Genomic DNA, 18,085 nt, shown 5'->3' with positions numbered 1-18,085 from the left:
CTCTCTCGTGTTATTGTTTCAAGGGTTTTTATAGGGAGAAGATGATCGTCATCCCTTCCCTAGTTGGATTGTCCAATAACATCAAGTTCTCACACATAGTCCATCGATGTAAAAAGTTAACGTTTTTTAGGGAATGGGGTAATGGAATAACTATGCAGCGGGAAAGGACTTACAATTAGTTTAGGGTGAAGGACTTCGTTTTCTCTTGGAAGGAACGCATGTGTTACTCGGCACGCAGACGTCACTTGAAAGGTCTGCTGGTCGAAGGGTTCGTTGTACCGATACCTCTTGAGTGATCTATGGGATTGTTTGCCAGCTTTATGTCCTTTACAAATGTGCTATGATATTTCCTCTGCATCATCGAGCAAGATTCTCACGATCCAACGTAATATAAAAAAGAAAACTATGCTATTCGACTCATTCCTACCGTTGCGTTATTACGCAACAGAGATAAATCCTTTTACTTACATTTAATTTATTTTAAAACGTTCAATGTTAAATAAGGCGTAACTTACCTTAAACGAGAAATATTTTTCTCTCGATTATCTATGTTGTGAGATCGCATCAGACATAATAAATTGTACTATAAGAAAGCCTTCTGCTTTATCGTTTCCTTCTAGACACTTTCTATAGTTACAGCCCTGTTTTCTTGGCGAAGCCTTCCTCCTCATTTCGAAGAGATCCACAATCTTTTCCCGCTTACTCGACTACTCTACCTTTTTCATCCTTCTATCTGCGAGTCATGTTGTTCAATTTTCTTCTTCTTGGCTTTTTCGACATGATAAATATTTTATCATCTATCGGAATACGTGGAAAATCAAGATTATCTCGAACATAATATATAATAGATACGTTTCGCACAAAATCGAAGAAACGAAAACTAATTTGAGGATACTTTTACTTTTTGTTCTTCGAACAATGATTGATAAACTAAAATCAATTTCGATATTTTTTGTTGTTCGAAAATACGCTTTTGCATTTGCATTAATATTTTTTTTCGAAATTGCTTAACTCTCTTTTCTATTTTCAGAAATCATTTTACGATCGAACTATATCCTTTGCATTTACGAAATGGCATCGTTAAAATTTGAATGCGCGACGACCTATTATTTTCTCGTTAGTAATCTTAACAGATTAGCTAGAAATTTAGACTTGCGTTTGTTGTTGATAAGTGATAAAATAATTTTGGAAAAGATTTAGAAATAAGATGCAATTCAAGTTTGACCATGTAAGGATCATTTAAAGACTTGTACTTGGTATTTTATTCATACTGAGTATGTATAAAATGTATGTATATACCATTCACAGAGGCAATGTTTTCTGTCTCGTGTAAACGGAAAGAAACTTAAAACATAAATAACAAAGAGTGGTTAGTATTAGTATAGACAACAATATACATATCTGTGAAAGTGAGAGAAAATTCGACAAGTATCGATGTTTCTAAAAATATCGATAGACGATTTCCTTATAAGTACCGTAAGGAAATGTTATTCTTTATTTGTCATGTGTGTGGTGATATAAGTATGAGTTCATGAGAATTTATTTTAGGATAAAAGAGATCGTTTATCTAGACGATAACGTCTTGATTCGGAAATTACGACGAGTAACGACGAATAACAAAGAGATAATTACGATGATATCTTTGTTAAGAATTATGATTTTAAAGTAACATAAAACAAAACGAGTATTAATTTACACGATTATAGATACTTACAATTTTATCATATTTCATTATATCAAATTAAACCTTTTAATAAACATTAAACAATATAAGAAATAAATTAAAATTAAATACTAATAAATCTCTCTTACATAATTTTATTAAAAATAAATAATGTATTATAAAAATAATCATTTATTAGATTAATATTGGCAGATGAATTTCACAAGTGATTGATACTATTGTTTCTGCGGTTGTTCGGTGAGATTCTAGTCACGTACACATATCATATACATATATTAGATATTGTATTATTCAACATCAAACATTTGGGATGATAGATCGCAATTATGTTATGCATACAAATTAAAGAATATCTAAATATTGATCGAATAGATAGGTAATTATTCAAAAAAATATATGAGTTAAAGGGAAATTCGAAATCTTGAAAATTAGAACTGCATACCTGATATTTTCGATTAACATTTTCGTCAAAATAAAATTTAATAAATATTAAAAATGAAAAGCATTTGTATGTGTGTATTGTGTATTCCGAATAAACAGGATCTATACGATACGAGAAACACTGAATGCTTCTGTTCTTCGTATTTTTAGGTCCTTTGCATATGATTCTAAAATCACAGTAAACGTTATCTCCTGTCGTGCAAGGTGGTAATCCGCAAAATCGTAGAGTTTATGCAAAATTATTTAAATCTCCTTACTTTCTCTCTCTTTCTACTCGACTATATGAAGGTATTCATATCGTTCCTGTGTGTTTTGCCGATGCTCTTGAAGGTAATTCTTTACAAATGTCTGACCATATAAAGGTACATCCGTTCGTACTTCTTAAAAATATTGAATGCTATTGTTATTGTTCTTGTTATTGAATGCTATTGTCCTTACTAACTTTTCGTATTATTAAAAATATGTTTGTTTAGTTATATTGGTTATACAAATAAAAAAAATACGAATTAAGTATACTTTTTATCTTGGTCTTCTCTGTATTATTAAAATAGATGATAAAATAAGAAAAAAATCACCGAAAGTCTCTTTTCATCTCTCTTTCTATCACAATTTTCTTTTCGTACATTCTTCGTATCTAGTACACCGCAACTCTCCTCTCGTATCTTCTTCATCGGTAGAGATCTTCCCAACGGTTGCTCGAGAGGAACGACGTCGAGACTCGAGAGCCATGAAATATTTCGACCAGCAGCTATTAATCGCGGCTGCTGATCGTTCGTGCAGAAGTAACGGCCTTATACCCGTAAAATAATTCATGCCGCGTACTCTCACCATCCGATGATTTATTTCGCGTGACAGCCGAAATATCTTCCAACACTATCCTCTCTACCTTAAGACCACGAATTTATATCGCATTTCGTTAACGTTCGTTAAGCGAATTCCAACGTTGATTTTCCTAAGTTTTGGAATCGTCGACAGTTGAGGATAGTATGTATTACTTACATATATATACCGATACCCTGTAACACAACTATCTGAGTTTGTTACGCATTTAATTATTAAAGCCAATCGAAATCGAGAAAGCCAAATTCGTATCGACCGATATTTAACCTCCGAAATTCATCCAGACCAAGATTACTATCTATGCTCTGCGAAATATTCATTAAGCCGCGTTAATCGAAACACGATTTGATACGAGTCAAACGCTAATCATCGAACCATTCTATCCAGTCACGGCTTGACCAAGCGTAACGTTTGATAATTTCGTTATGTTACGCGTGCATAGAGATCCATTCGCCTGGAAATGGCTATCTATGAAAAAGTAATCAGTCGAAAACTCTCCAAAATTTGTTTACGTTTAACATTCATCTGAAATATAATTTTGTAAACTGAATGATCAAATTTTTATCTCTTCAATTTCAAATATTAGATCGTTATATAATTTTGAGATAAAATTACTATTTGAACAAAACATTCATTTTGTTTACATGTTGACCGTTCTTGTTTACAATTATCCATCATTTAATACATAGTCTGTTCATTCAGAATCAAAGTATTTACGTAACAATTTAACGCAAATATTGGAAAAGAGAGTGCTAGTAGTAGTAGTTATATTTATAAGTATTTATATACAGATAAAAAATGCAAGAAAGGCTCTATCGGGCTTTTCCGTAGATTTCGATCGCTAGAGGATTTTATTAAATCCACCTCTGCGCTCTCGGAGCGCATCAAGGCTCAGCGGATCGACGAATCTCTCAAATCTCGACCGAACGAACGATAAACGAGCTGAGAAATACTGCTTCGGAAAGGACTGAAGGGTTTTTTGTTCGCTTACAAAAAGCTACGCTTTGGATATCCCTCCTAGGTATTTCACCACGCTTTTATCCCCGTGGGTAAAATCGCGAAAAGATCTTTGTCCCTCTGTCTCTCTGTCTCGGTCTCTCTCTCTCTCTTTCTCTTTCATTTCTCCAACACGCGCGAGTGAGCACGCAGCGATTTTTCTTTCTTCTGGTGTCTTGCTTCTTGAAATTGACGAAAGCACGTCGATTCGACGGTGTGAAAGTTCTCATGCTCGGAATAACAAAATAGAAGAAGAAAAAGAATGAAAGACTGAGAGAGAGAGAGAGGGAGAGATAGCTGTGAGCACATAAGACATCATCGACGTTCTCTTCAATGAACCCTTGGAATAATAGACGAATATAAATGCAGAAGAGCGCTCGTATATGAATGAGTCTTTTCGTGCAAAAGCACGAAAGAGAACAGCAGACTCGAGTCTTTGTATAGGTGCATATATATAATACATGTATGTATGTATATGTATGTATGATATATATATATATATATATATATATGAAACATATAAGTACACATACGTATCTAGCTTCTCTGCAAAATTATATCGTCGTGCAAACGAGTGGTTAACACACGCCTTTATTATAAGCTAACCGTCCGATGTGTTGTCGAGACAAAGAGTTTCTCTCGCTCGTTTCTCGGTTAAATTTGGTAAACCGATGCTGCCAGCAGCTTCACTGGATAGAACGAATTTAACCTTTTAGAAGCTCACTGCGCGCACTTTCATTCGTTTTCAAAAATCTCGGAAAATTTCTATGGGAGATGGACGAAGGACAGTGCGCTTCACAATCCATTAAGATAATCGTGATTTTTTCGGAATAAAATAGAAATCAAGTTTAATGCGATTCTAATTGCAATAGAAATTTCCACAACAAAATAATAACCTACTTTTTTCTGTTTTTTTTTTTGCCTCTTTTTTCTTTTTTATCTTTGCAATGTTTCGTTACCTTTTACATACTACACGAGAAAATAAGTTTTCATTGTGTTAGCATAATAGCCGAATGCAGTGAACTGTTTTGTGCACGCTAAAACTTAACTTGACGTTAAAAGTAACGCTCTCGTAACGTCGACTCTTTATGCGTATGCTTATTTTTCAAATGGAAAGGATTTCGGTTACCTTTTGCGACATCGTTGCTTTACATTTCGTCCTGCAACCGTAACGTTGCTCATGCAACGAGAATTGCACGCTGCCATTTTTATAAAATTTTTCATTTGCACGGGAAATACCAATTTGCATAAGTTACTTGAAAAAAAAATAAATATAAAATCTTCAGAATTGCACAAATTTATCTTAGCAAAAATAAATCGTTTTTCGACAATTAATATACTTATTGTTAGAAATATTATTATTTTTACAAATTTCTATTATGCTTCTTACATATAATAACATACATATTTGTAAGAACAATTTAACGAAGTTGTAGGGATTTATCGTTATTAATTTAAATAATAGAGTCAGATAATCTTATACGTTTTAATATGTATTCTAAATCAAATTTATTTTGTAATCTTCGGATTATTCCTCTCTTCCTCTTTCTCTCTCTCTCTCTCGCTCTGCATCGTCATTCATGCGCGAGATCGTACCGTTTGCGAAAGACATCTAAACTGTACGATCGTTATTACGAACCAGCTATATATTTTGGTCCACTCTCAAGTTGTCTTCCTACGATTGGATCTGATACTCTGAAATTGACTACCCTATCTAGGAACTACAATAATTGTCGTGCCTCTTCCTCCCCCCATCTCTTTTCCTTGCTCAAACCACCCTACTCTCACCCCACCTCTTTCTATGTATACATATATATCTGTTCTGTGATTCTCCGAGTATAAATTTTCGTTCTATAACTGACAAGCGATTTAGCTTTACGAGATTTGATCTTTCAGCATAAAATACATTCGAAGATACATCTAACGTTCCCTTCGAACATATCAAACCATCAAATTATTTTTCGATTGGATTCTGACCATAGATATATTATATTGTATCAAAGAATATGTAATCGTTGGATAAAGAAACAAAAATACGTAAAATATGAAATTAATAAAGTAAGTTTGTACATTTTATCGATTCGTAACAGAAATACAATTCTTAACGTAATTAGTTTGTCAACTCGTTCCATTTCCAAGTTTCGATTTCTAGACGTACTCGATTCGTAATAATTTATTAACGAATGCTGACTATTAGAAATTGTAGAAACTTCAAAAGGAACAATTGGAAAACCGTAGGGAAGTAGGTTAAATGAAACATTTGTCAAAACTCACACACCTGTCTAAACGAATAAAGAAAATTTTTATATAGAAAAAAAAACGAAAAGAAAAATTGTATCGACGAATAAAAAATGGTAAACGTCGGTAGAAATGAAAGAAAAAAACAAAGAAAACAAAGAATGAATTGCAAAGTAGAAAAAGAAATAAAATAATAGGTATGAAAAGCTTTAGTCAGTTCATACCGGCAATGAAAAGCGGTTATTAATATTCCAAGCATGCGATCAAAGAAATATCGTTTTCGAAGTTATTTCCCGTCTACAAATTGCCGGAACGCAATAGAGGAATATTTGAAACGTTGGTGGGATATGTAAGCATTATAGAATCGTGTCGTGCCACATGAACGTTGCTTCAAGATTAACAATTCTCCGTGCCATTTCCATGGGATTCCATCGGATTGCACTCGCGATTGGACCAGGCCGATTCTGTCACATTCAACACCTGTCGTTACCCGTAATACCCTGTCTTCCGGTTTCCGTCTATTTCCGTCTCTGTCTCGGGATATCAGAGCCAAAACGATCGGGCTTAATGTCTCCACAGCACCAACGTGCACAATGTGAAAGTAGATTATAGCTCACGGCTCGTGAAAGTTCAATAAGCCATGATAGTGAATTATCGTCCCTTTGGAACTAGGGCGTGTGCTCGCACCTACTACTACTACTACTACTAATACCACCATTATAACCATCGCTACTACCATCACAACTACTATCTTTCTTCAGCACCACCTCCTTGCACACCAGAATATTCTCGTCGAGCATTAAAGGGTTACACCACCTTAGCACTCGGAGAAACTAGCACAAAAAGAAAATTCTTTTTAAAGCAATTTTCAAATATACAAATTTTTTATTATTATTGCTAAATACAGTCTATATTGATAAATATCTTTATATAAAAATTATTAAAAAATATGAAAAAATGGCGGAGACATAAGCTGTTTTGTCGAGTATGATTTTTCGAATTGGTGAAGATTATATCTTGAGAACTACGATTTTAATCAAATTAACACTATACTTTCTTTATACTAATATCTACAAAGTAGCATAGTTTCTTTCAATTGGATGCCTCGTTTAATTTTTTTTTAATTTCTTAACTTTACATGTTTTCTTTATGCTAGTTTTTCTGAGCGCTAAGGTAATGTAACTCCTTAAATTCGATACCCAACAATACTCTTCCGATTTCAAAGAGAAATATTTTGTAATCGGCACGTGCTACTTTCTTATACCTTATTGCTCTTTTCTTTCTCTTATTCTATATTATACATAACAAATACCTACCTTTGCCTCCAACTTTAGATAGAAATAATAAGATACAAGGAAATAAAATAGAATAATATACTATCGAAGAGAATACAATAAAATATCGATAGATTCTGTACTGTAGACTATAAACGTAAATTAGGTAATACGTTTTTCGAAAGCTTAAGTGATTCAGCATTCCTTTGCAATAAAATATTTTTACGAAACACTACACCATAAAACAAGATAGGGCTCTTTAAAAATCAATAGTATCTACTACCTTCCATGAACTATCGTTTACCATCCTGACTATACCTAATTCACGATCTTTACGGTGCTGACTCGACGCTCTGAACATGGATCGATATATCATTCAACCTGAGCCGGATCAGCACTCTTCAATGTACTAGTTTTATTAAACATTAAAGCTCCTATCACACAGACAGGCTTACATTAGATATTGACAATATCGAATCCCAAGAATCTACCTACATATTTTCTATCGGTATATTTATTATACTTACAAATATATGTACATCTTTTCAATAGTATCGATTTATAAAAATTTTCATTTAGAATCTCCCTTTTTCTTGTAAACATTTCAGAATATAGATTGAAAGAGCAAGTAAGATGATTTGTTGTTATCCTTGACACCCTAAATAAAATGTATCTCGAAACATTAACAAATATATTTATTTGACATAACGAACAAAGACAATATTTAGTGAGTTTTCATTTATTTAAGCTCTTCGACATCAACTTTAGCTTAATGCGAGCTCGCGTGGGATACATTGACCATTAGGGAGGGATGTTGAAAGCTTGTATGAATAATTAACGAGAAGTTATAATTATTGCCTTCACCATATACTATGTAATTTCACAGCTACGTTTAAGATTAGTCAGTCAACATAAAATATTCAAATTAAGTTTTAAGTAACTGAGATTAGTTAGAGGAAAGCGAAAGAAAATCATGATTAGTTGTATGTAGTAACTATTAAATCCTCTGCTATTTGTATCATAACAAAAAATATTCATGTTATTATAAAAAAAAAGAGAAGAACAAAAAAAAAAGAATAATAAATCAAAGTTAGTTTGATATTCATCGATTGGCCATCGATCAATAAAGTTAAATGGCTGTGCTTTGATTCGAGTAGAGAATCGTAGTTTCGTTTCGGGAGATATTGAATGAAGTTGAGCGTCCGAATTGACCATCTGTGCTACATAAATTCTCGAAACCACCCTCGAAGCGACAGTACGATTGGAATCTTCGCAAAAAATACTGTCATCACGTGATACGCTGAATCGATGTAGGTCAGTTCTTTCGTTGAATGAGAATCGAAGTGAGCCAATCGAATTATGATATTTAAAAGAGAGTATTTTTCTAAAAAGAAGTCATAAAAAATTACTAGAACGTACAATCGGCATTTCTTTGTTTGTATACGCATTTACTTCTTTTAATTTTTTCAATATTTATAGAATGATTATTTTAATATGATAAATATATTTTTGAATAGCTAAACAAGGATTTGAGCTAAATGAAGCTCGAAAAATAACTAACTTGAATTGACTGTTAATTTATAGTATTATGGAAATAATAAGATATGGATATAATAACCTATGAAAAATATTAATCATGTTCAATGTTACAAATGAATTTGAATAATTAAATAGGATTGATATGATGATATTGCTGTGCGATAAAATGACAAAGTATTTATTAGAATAAATAGATATGGAGGAATTATTATGACTTAAATAAAATACAACGTCTTTGGAAAATCTGGATTCGAAAACAAGGAATATCTTTGATAAGACTTGTATCTGGGCATATCAAGCATCTAATAATATTTGAATACAGCTTTAATGTAGGACTATCTAAAACAGACTAGTCGTCATTCATACGACTACGAACCATTGAAAATCAGTCACTTCATTCACTCCCGTTACTGCACTGTGACGAAACTCTCGGAAAATCAATAGCGACGCGACTGTCGAAATATAACGGTGATGAGAAAAGGTCCTTTTTATGTCATGGTAGATAATTAAAAAAAAAAAAAGGAAAAGAGAGAGAGGAAAAAGCGAAAAAATAAAATTTTTAAAAAAGACAAAAAACATGAATAAACAAATAATACAAAAAATCTTTGAACGTGGCTTTCCGCTGATAAAAACTTCTTTACCTGTTGTACGCACGACGTTTGATAATTGTTACATTGAAAAGATGGATAATCGTGAATGCACGCGAAAAAATAGTGCATACAAAATACATTTTGCATTTTATCGTTTGGTTAATAAAAAGAACAAGTTTTTTTTTTTAATGAAGGAAAAAATGTTAAATATTTTTATTATATTGCACGATATCAAATTCTTTATAAAAGTAACAAAATTCTGAATATCACGAAATTATTTTTCAGAGTAATTTAAATTCTTCTATAATCTGGCCAGAATAGTAGATTTATGATACAAATAAATATTCCATTATACTAATTCTTGGCAAAGTGTAACTAAATGCGCAACAGAAAATACGAGATGCGTATATTACTTACGTTTAATTGCAATATGTATGATCTCTTTTATGTCTCTTTAAATACGTGCACCTTTTTTGCATTATCTGTTGCATGAAACTTCCATTAGCGTGAAATTTGTTTTTTTTACCGATCTTATTGAATGAATGATACTTAAAGTCTTTTCAAATTTTTCGCCAATGAATAGTCGGAATATAAAGTTTCTTCTCCTGTTTGTCATTAAATCATGAAATTTGAATTATTCATTTCCTAGCTGAAAATTAAATGTGTAAGAACGAAAAAAAAAAACATGGAGAAAATTGTTTACCAACGAAACGTACAGGACTTTAAAACCACACAATAATCGTAACATACAAAGTAATGAAAGTTATTAATCAACGTTATATCATTACTTCTATTTACACACTACAAACAAAAAGCACAAACCTCGTTTGCTCGTTCTCTAAAGAAGGTTGGTTCCTTCCACATAGAAACGTGTATACTGTATGAATTGAAAATTAAAGTTTTAATTCTACTAGCTAACTACTTTCAGTCGAAAAACGAATGATACATGCATTTCCACACGTGAACGTTTTTCAAAAATAATTTTGAAAGATTAACTATTTTCATAGTAATTCATTACGAATTGAAAACACTCTATTGAAAGATTTATAAACGTGGGCACATTGTGCGATTATAATATATTCATTGACTATACAAATGTCGATAAACTTTTACATATTTAATATCGGATAATGTAATTTTCGGATTCCAACTCTTCTCCCGTTATTTTTAATATTAACGAAGTGGAAAGAGAAAAGTTTAGGCAATATCGTTAAATGGATTAAGTACGATTGTATAAGTAAATACGATTTGGAGTTGGTGCAATGCGTAAAAGGTGGAAGAAAAGTTTTCTTTTGTTGACTTCGATTGAAAGAAGTTTTTCCGTTTATTATAGATATTTCCATCTGTAAATTTGTCCATTCAATTCTATTCGTTTTTTTTTCTTCCAAATTTCCAACTCAACCAAGCGAGCTCGTTGAACCAATGAGGTTTAAACATTCGCAGAATGGAAACATTAATCTTCGCTTTACTTCGATTTTTCTTCATATCTAACAATAAGTGGAAAAACAAAAACATCCAATTACCGAGATTCTCGAATAATCTAGAAAGCTGTCCATTGTATCTAAGTAAAATTTCCACCTATGGAAATATAAATACATAGCTTATCTTTATAGGATTTTTAAGGTTATCGAAAATAAATTCCCATTCTCTTTGTAACGATTACGTTAAAAACTTTTCATCAAGAGTAACGCTATGATATCAAAGTTAAAATTATGTATGACGAAAAACGAGAATTTCACTTACGTTTCAAGTTATCTTTTATCGAATAATCAAAATTAGATGAGAAAATTGACGAAACTGAAGGTGGAACCGATACCAGATGTAGCGAGTTAACATAATTTTGTTTCTAAAATCATGAAGATTCGCGAGCTTCAAAGTTTATAGCGTGGAACACAACCGCTTTACTTCGACTCGACTAAATTCACCATTTCTAACTCGCTCATGCGTTAGTCAGTTATGTTTACGCGCGGAGAAACTTACGAAACTTAACTGAATTAGCTAGTTAACGGTTGGATTATGCACACAACATTTAGCTGTGAACTTAGCTCGAAGTACCGACTGAGGGGATGATAGAAACGAAAACAACAGTTTTCCGTTAACAAAATAAAGAAGTAACACGTGGAATCATTTGCGTTCGGAGCATGCAAATTCTATCTTTTAATCATGAAAGAGAGAACGACTTATATGTTAGAGACACGCGAGTAATTCGATTTATTTTGTTCGTGTTGGTATTATTTTCTTTTTTTAAAACAAAAGTTACAATTAGTTTTCATCAAGTTTTTAAATGAAACTATTACGCCCGTTTATTCGTATATAAAAAAAGAATCAAGTAACGTTACAGATAAAAACGTTCTTTCGTAATCCGTCTTGAATAATTGAAGAAATCCATGGAAATAAAATAAATCAAAACGTACAATACATTTTCTATTTCTAGAAATCTCATTAGTATTAATTTTATTTATTCGTTTAATTTCAAACACTAAGAGTTTAATACTGCAATACGTTCGGTCGCAAATGGCGGGATAGAAATCAAGAAGAATTAGAATAAATTATCCGCGGATGTAATATGCTAGCATATTTTGTATCGCGTTATTACGAAAATAAATTATTTGAATATTGAAGAGAGAAATAAATTGGATTTGAGGGAAATAAATTGAAAATGTTGCTACGGAATAGTTGAAATGATTTGTTCGAAGCAAGAAATATTACATCGAATGTATAAAAATATATTGAATAATCGTAAAGGTGGATATATTCATGTTCTAATTATAAAATATATATTTTCTGTCTTATATAATATCTTTATATAAAAAATGGTAATTGTTTTAAACACATATTTTCCTCATTTATTGTTATTTATAATAACAATACTATAACACTGACTAGTCCATGCTCGATTGCACATACGTATTTATTTATATGCACTATTATTATAAATTTATGCTGATAAATATTTCATTGGAATCTCAATTAAATACTAGTTACTAAATTTGTCAAAATTCAATTTTATATTAAATTAAACATAAGCTTTTAAAATATAAAGAAAATTAAATGATTCTTTTATAATCAAACAGTGTAATATATATTCATTCATTCATTTACTGGTTTTATATATTTTTTTTATCTCTTTGTTTTTTCTCTATATTTTCGTTACTCATTTCAAAAACATGCTAGCTCGTAGAGTATTTAGAGGAGCGTACGTGCGCTCGTGTAAATTCAAATATCAGGATCGACGTGCATATTTGAACGATGAACCGCAAATACGTTTGTTATCTCTAATTATCTCGTACAAATAATAACCGGCTAGTTCGACGGATTCTAATTCTTCATGACGAATTTGACGTTATTGGTCATTGGAAGATGACAAGAACAAAGATCGAGTGCACCTCAGTCGAAATCGTTAAACTTAACTCCCATTAGACATAAATTCTAATAAATCGTCAATATGTAACATAGGTATTAATAATCAACAACCACAGTTCAACAATCTATACGTTTGTTCGAACGTAAAAAGTCATCTCGCATGGTTAGGAAAAAATAAAAAAGTTATTCCCATGTATTATCGAATTTCTCGGATAAGAAAAGAAAATAATAAAATAGGTAGAGAAAGAGAGAGAGTGAGAGTGAGATAAAGAGATAGAAAGAGAGAGAGAGAGAAAGAGAGAGAGAGAGACAGATAGAATAGGAGAAAGAAAAAAAAGAAGAATACGGAATAAAGAAAAGGGAAGGGTGAACAGAGAACAAAAATTACTTTCACAAGGATGGCGCAATCGATTCCTACGTCTAACCGCAGAAAATTTCCCATGATTTTTCTCGGTCTGTGAAATTCGCTGGCGTGGGTTCGTATGCGCTCTGTGCAGGCGATTACGCGCGGTCATACATTGTTAGAAAACGATCGAGATGGTGTACAGGGTTGTTCAGAAATATATCATCGATATTGCAGAAACATTATTTTATCTTCCTATTTCTTATTTATTTTTTTCCCTACATTTTTTCTTAATAAATACAAATTCATCGAACAAATGTATTTTAAGAGATAATTAAAAAATATGTAATTAAATAATTTTGTGTTTAGATCACGAGGATGTGTTACGAATCACTGTATAGATTTGTTAATTCGTTTTAACAAAAATAATTTATGTGTAGTATGTCCCGGTTCACATCGCGTGTGATAGAAGCGTAGAAAAGATGAGAAAAAAATTGAAGGGAATAAAAAACACGAACGTATAGAACGAGTTAAATCAACGAACAGGTGCGAACGATTTCGTCGGATAACCCAATGACCTAGATATACGTATATACACTCGTTGATATTGATTGGTCATCGCTTGTTTGTCCCATACTGCTCTCGGACACCAGTTTCATCGTCCTTCTCGCGATTCTGCCGTGACCATTGTTTTCGATTTCTCGCATCATTCACCCTCTGCTGCTCTCTCTCTTTCTCTCTCTCTCTCTCTTTCTCTCTCTCTCTCTCGCTCTTTCTATATATATCTATCTATTTCTCTCTATCTCTATTTCCCTTCTTCCCTTAACCGTTGGTAACTTCTATTCTTCGTTTATCGCACTCACTCCTGACTTTTCTCCTTACGAAGGAATTGGATTTATGGCTTTATTTTCCTCTTTCGTGGACAATGTCTACTCAAGCAGATTGCTCATCGAAAACGTAGGTTTGCATTATAGCGAAATAATAGAGATCCTTGATCCCTTCTCTTTTATGTTGACTACAGGGGGAGGAAAAATAACGAAAAAACGATAGAAAAAGAGACTTCTGTGATGGGTACGTCCTCGCTTGACGAAACAAATTCGCAATCGAGAACTGTATAAGCGAGGAAATGAAGAGAGAAAGAGAAGAATAGATAGAAGAGAAGAGAGGGGAGATAGATCTCTGTAGATATTTTATTGATATATTCTCGAATTCTGGACAGAGGAAAATAAATTGGAATTTACTTCGCGAGTAGCTGCATTTACTTGAGAACTGAGCGTTATCTGATGACAAGTTTGGACTTTCGTAGTTGTAGTTTTGGTAATAATCGATGAGAACTTCCCGAGCATCGATCAAAGTAAGGAGAATATACGAGACAGAGTGAATGTATTGTTCTTGTTGCTACTATCGGGAGTAGCTAAAGTTGTTCTGCTTATATTACATTAAATAAACATTAGTATAATGAAAGTTCATTTGTAGAAAGTCAAAGTGCTATTCTCGTATAATTATATTACATATTTTATTGAAATAATATCTATCTAACTGATCGTAAATGTTATTTTATTATTTATCTTTTGGATCGTTTATAGATAAATATAATAAAATATCATTGAGGCATATTCAATATAAAAAAATCAACATTGGGCTCGTGACATTCAATGCATGTATGTAAATCCCATTTATATTCCGTAATTGGAAGAATAAATTTCTATGGATGAACGGTGGATGCACTCGTGCAGATCGATTCACTGGTAATTCTACTGGTGCAAGCTTTGTACAAATTCAAAGTTACAATGCGACAATAACTTTTAGTCTTGTATCCACAAGAGAGTCATGCTTTTCCTGTCTATTTCTCGAAAGATTTATTGGACGGTGGACGAGCGATATCGAATTACTATAATACTTGGAAAACTTAGAAAAAGATTTTAATCTTTCTTAAATTCTTTTCGTGTCCTTCGTCTTATTCTTTATAGATATGTATGTATTTGTAAAACGTTGCGTTTAAAAAATAATATAAAAAGATATAAAACGAGATTATATTGTGTGTGTATGTGTATGAAAAAGTAGGGTTTTATACTATAAAAACTATTTTTTTAGTCTTACTTGCTCGTATATAAAGTCACCTTTTCTGTGACATATGGTGTATAAACCAAGGTGTGTGTTCTAAAAGTACTATAAATTATATTCTAAAAGTCTTTCGATAACTCTTCTAAACCAAAAGCCGATGTTACATATATGACCTATTATTCTTTTCCAGAATATCAAACTTATGATTTATCATATATGCATAATATATTGTTAGTCTCCACTCAAGGTTACAACGAGAACTCAACAAAACTTAATGTACAAAGAGCAGAACAACAGAACGGAACAGTAATTAACACGATGTAAGCTCTCTAGTTCGTATATCTAAATCTACCTGAACAATTCTACGCTTCTGAAGTAAGTCTAAACACCGCGGCTTCTCGTCAAGATCTTTGTTGATCATCTTCTTGTCAAGGGTCCGTCGCCTGGAAATGGCCTTCGACTCAGGCCTGTGTGGGTGTGTGTGTGTGTGTATGTGCTCGTGTAACAATATTTAGTATTATATTATATATTCTTATATCGTAATATTATTCTCTCTATAAAGTATTTATTTCATTGAAAATATTATATTTAAACGAATATGTAAAATTATTGTTTATTTTTTGATCTGGATATTATTAAATTTAAGATAAAATTTTCATAGACTTATTTAACTTTCTAAAGAAAATATTTACAAGTAAATCTTAAGATCGATGATAAATGAATTTTGTAGCAAAAATTAGACTCGCTCAACTTCAATTATCTTTAACGTAGTTTGCTCATATTCGCGAAAGAAACGTTTATTAATTTAGACTCTTCAGTAAGCTTACCAAAAATAACATTGCAACAACCGTTACTAAAATGATAGAAAGTTTATTTTTATCGTTTGAAAACTTTTACTTCCTGCATTAGTTCGGAATACGAAATCTCACGGATCGATCGGTCAAAAAGCAATGCCATGATTGCATTCACGTTTGTGTTCGCTTCGAAGAACTTTCCTATCGATGGAAATATCGATTTCCATTACCTTCCTCATTTAACCTACTTCTCTCTTCTGAACAGGAACAAACAGAAACGTGCAGAAATGAGCGTATCTACATTCTAAATGACTGTAGAGAGATCTAAAGTCATGGGGTATGTTATATTGGGTTAGGGGAAAAAGTTTCTTCGCATTTTAATGTAAAACTGAAACAAGTTTTTTTCATATTTTGAATATCATGAATATAGTTAAATTATATTTATATATATAGTGTATATACATAATATATATATATTAGAACTTCACACAGTATGGAGTCGCAGATATTTTAATAAAATTAATTCAAAAACAGTTTAGCAGCACTAGATGTATGTATAGTATGTCTGTGAGTTTGTGATATTGAACAAGAAGATATTATAAAGTCTATATCCAGGGTCGCGAAGAATTTGCTTCGATAGCGGTAGTCGCCAAGTGGAAAAGTTTGAGGATCTCTGATATATATATATATAATATAATTTATAATTGTATATATAGTTAAATATTAAATTGATTAATTAGGTCAAATTTAATTTAAAAAGTGTCTCTTGAATTTTGTTAATCATCATTTAAAATTATCCAAAATTTTATAATTAATAAACATAATTTTAAAATATTAGCTATATAAATTTTTAAAATATTTTTAAATATATATTTATACGTACTATAAATTTGAATTTAGAACAATTATTCTTGTGACACGTGGTCATATTAATATTTCGTTTCTGATAGGTGCATTTATTATTTCTCCTCTTATTGGTCAGTCACTGTTATCCTGACATGCTGTGTAGTAAATTTTCCCGCGTTTTTTCACCTGTTGCTTCGTATACGTGTACTGTCTGTTTATAAGATTATTACATTTTAAAAAAAGTTAATTAAATATTAATTTAGTGATAAAGTAATTATTTTAGTATTTATTAATAAATTAAAGTGTTCTTATTTGATAAAATTAGTTTGTTGTCGGAATTTCTTATTACAACGTGTGTTGTTCTCAAGTTTCTAACCTCACTGCTGGAATACTATCTTTTTAAGGTATTGTAGTAATTATGTCAAAAATATATATTAAATGAAATAAACCTGGTGAAGCTAATTTTCATAAATATTAAAACATATAATCTTTATATTTATTATTTATTATTTATATTATATTATATTATACTCTTTCATATTATATGTATCCTTTAAATTTATTTAGATTTGCTTGTGTAGTAATAATTGTTTTAAATATATGCAACTGGATGATCATTGTACAAATCTATTATTTTGGCTTAAATTGCCTTTAAAATAGTTTAATACAACAATGACAGATTATATATCTGCGGAGTTAGCAGCTACTTGTGCTGCGTTAGGTTATTATGATGGGCAAAAGTATTATTTGGATAAAAATTGTTTAGGTGAGCTGATTAAATATAATTGATTTAAGTTAATAAGGATGATACGATAAAGATTTTATTTCTAATATTATCTAGATGTTATAAAGGATTTGATAAAATATTTAAAAAGGGATGACGAAACTCATACCATACGTCGTTACCTTGGCCAGACAAAATTACTTCAATCAGATCTTCTTAAAATTTTTGTACAATATTCTGATAAACTAGATTTGTGGGATGTGTTACTAAGGTTAGTTTTTACATTATATATAGGCTTCGATAAGAAATAATTATATATATTTAATACGTGAGCATAAACTTTATATTT

The 18,085-nt window shown here is 31.5% G+C and overlaps 1 protein-coding gene across 1 annotated transcript in view; it reads left to right on the top strand.

Annotated features, from left to right (window-relative positions):
- Window positions 1-17,624: 17,624 nt before the first annotated feature.
- The window catches only part of LOC122522624 (protein timeless homolog), a 159,663-nt gene continuing 159,202 nt past the window's right edge, over window positions 17,625-18,085 (top strand). Inside the window, exons 1-2 of the mRNA XM_043643854.1 lie at window positions 17,625-17,778; window positions 17,854-18,007. Coding sequence (XP_043499789.1) covers window positions 17,685-17,778; window positions 17,854-18,007 — 248 coding nt within the window. The 5' untranslated portion in view covers window positions 17,625-17,684. The remainder of the gene's footprint in view (window positions 17,779-17,853; window positions 18,008-18,085) is intronic.

This window comes from Polistes fuscatus, unplaced genomic scaffold (genome assembly GCF_010416935.1).
Source record: "Polistes fuscatus isolate 324 unplaced genomic scaffold, CU_Pfus_HIC Scaffold5, whole genome shotgun sequence".
NCBI lineage: Eukaryota > Metazoa > Arthropoda > Insecta > Hymenoptera > Vespidae > Polistes > Polistes fuscatus.
This window is presented reverse-complemented; position numbering and strand designations above follow the sequence as displayed.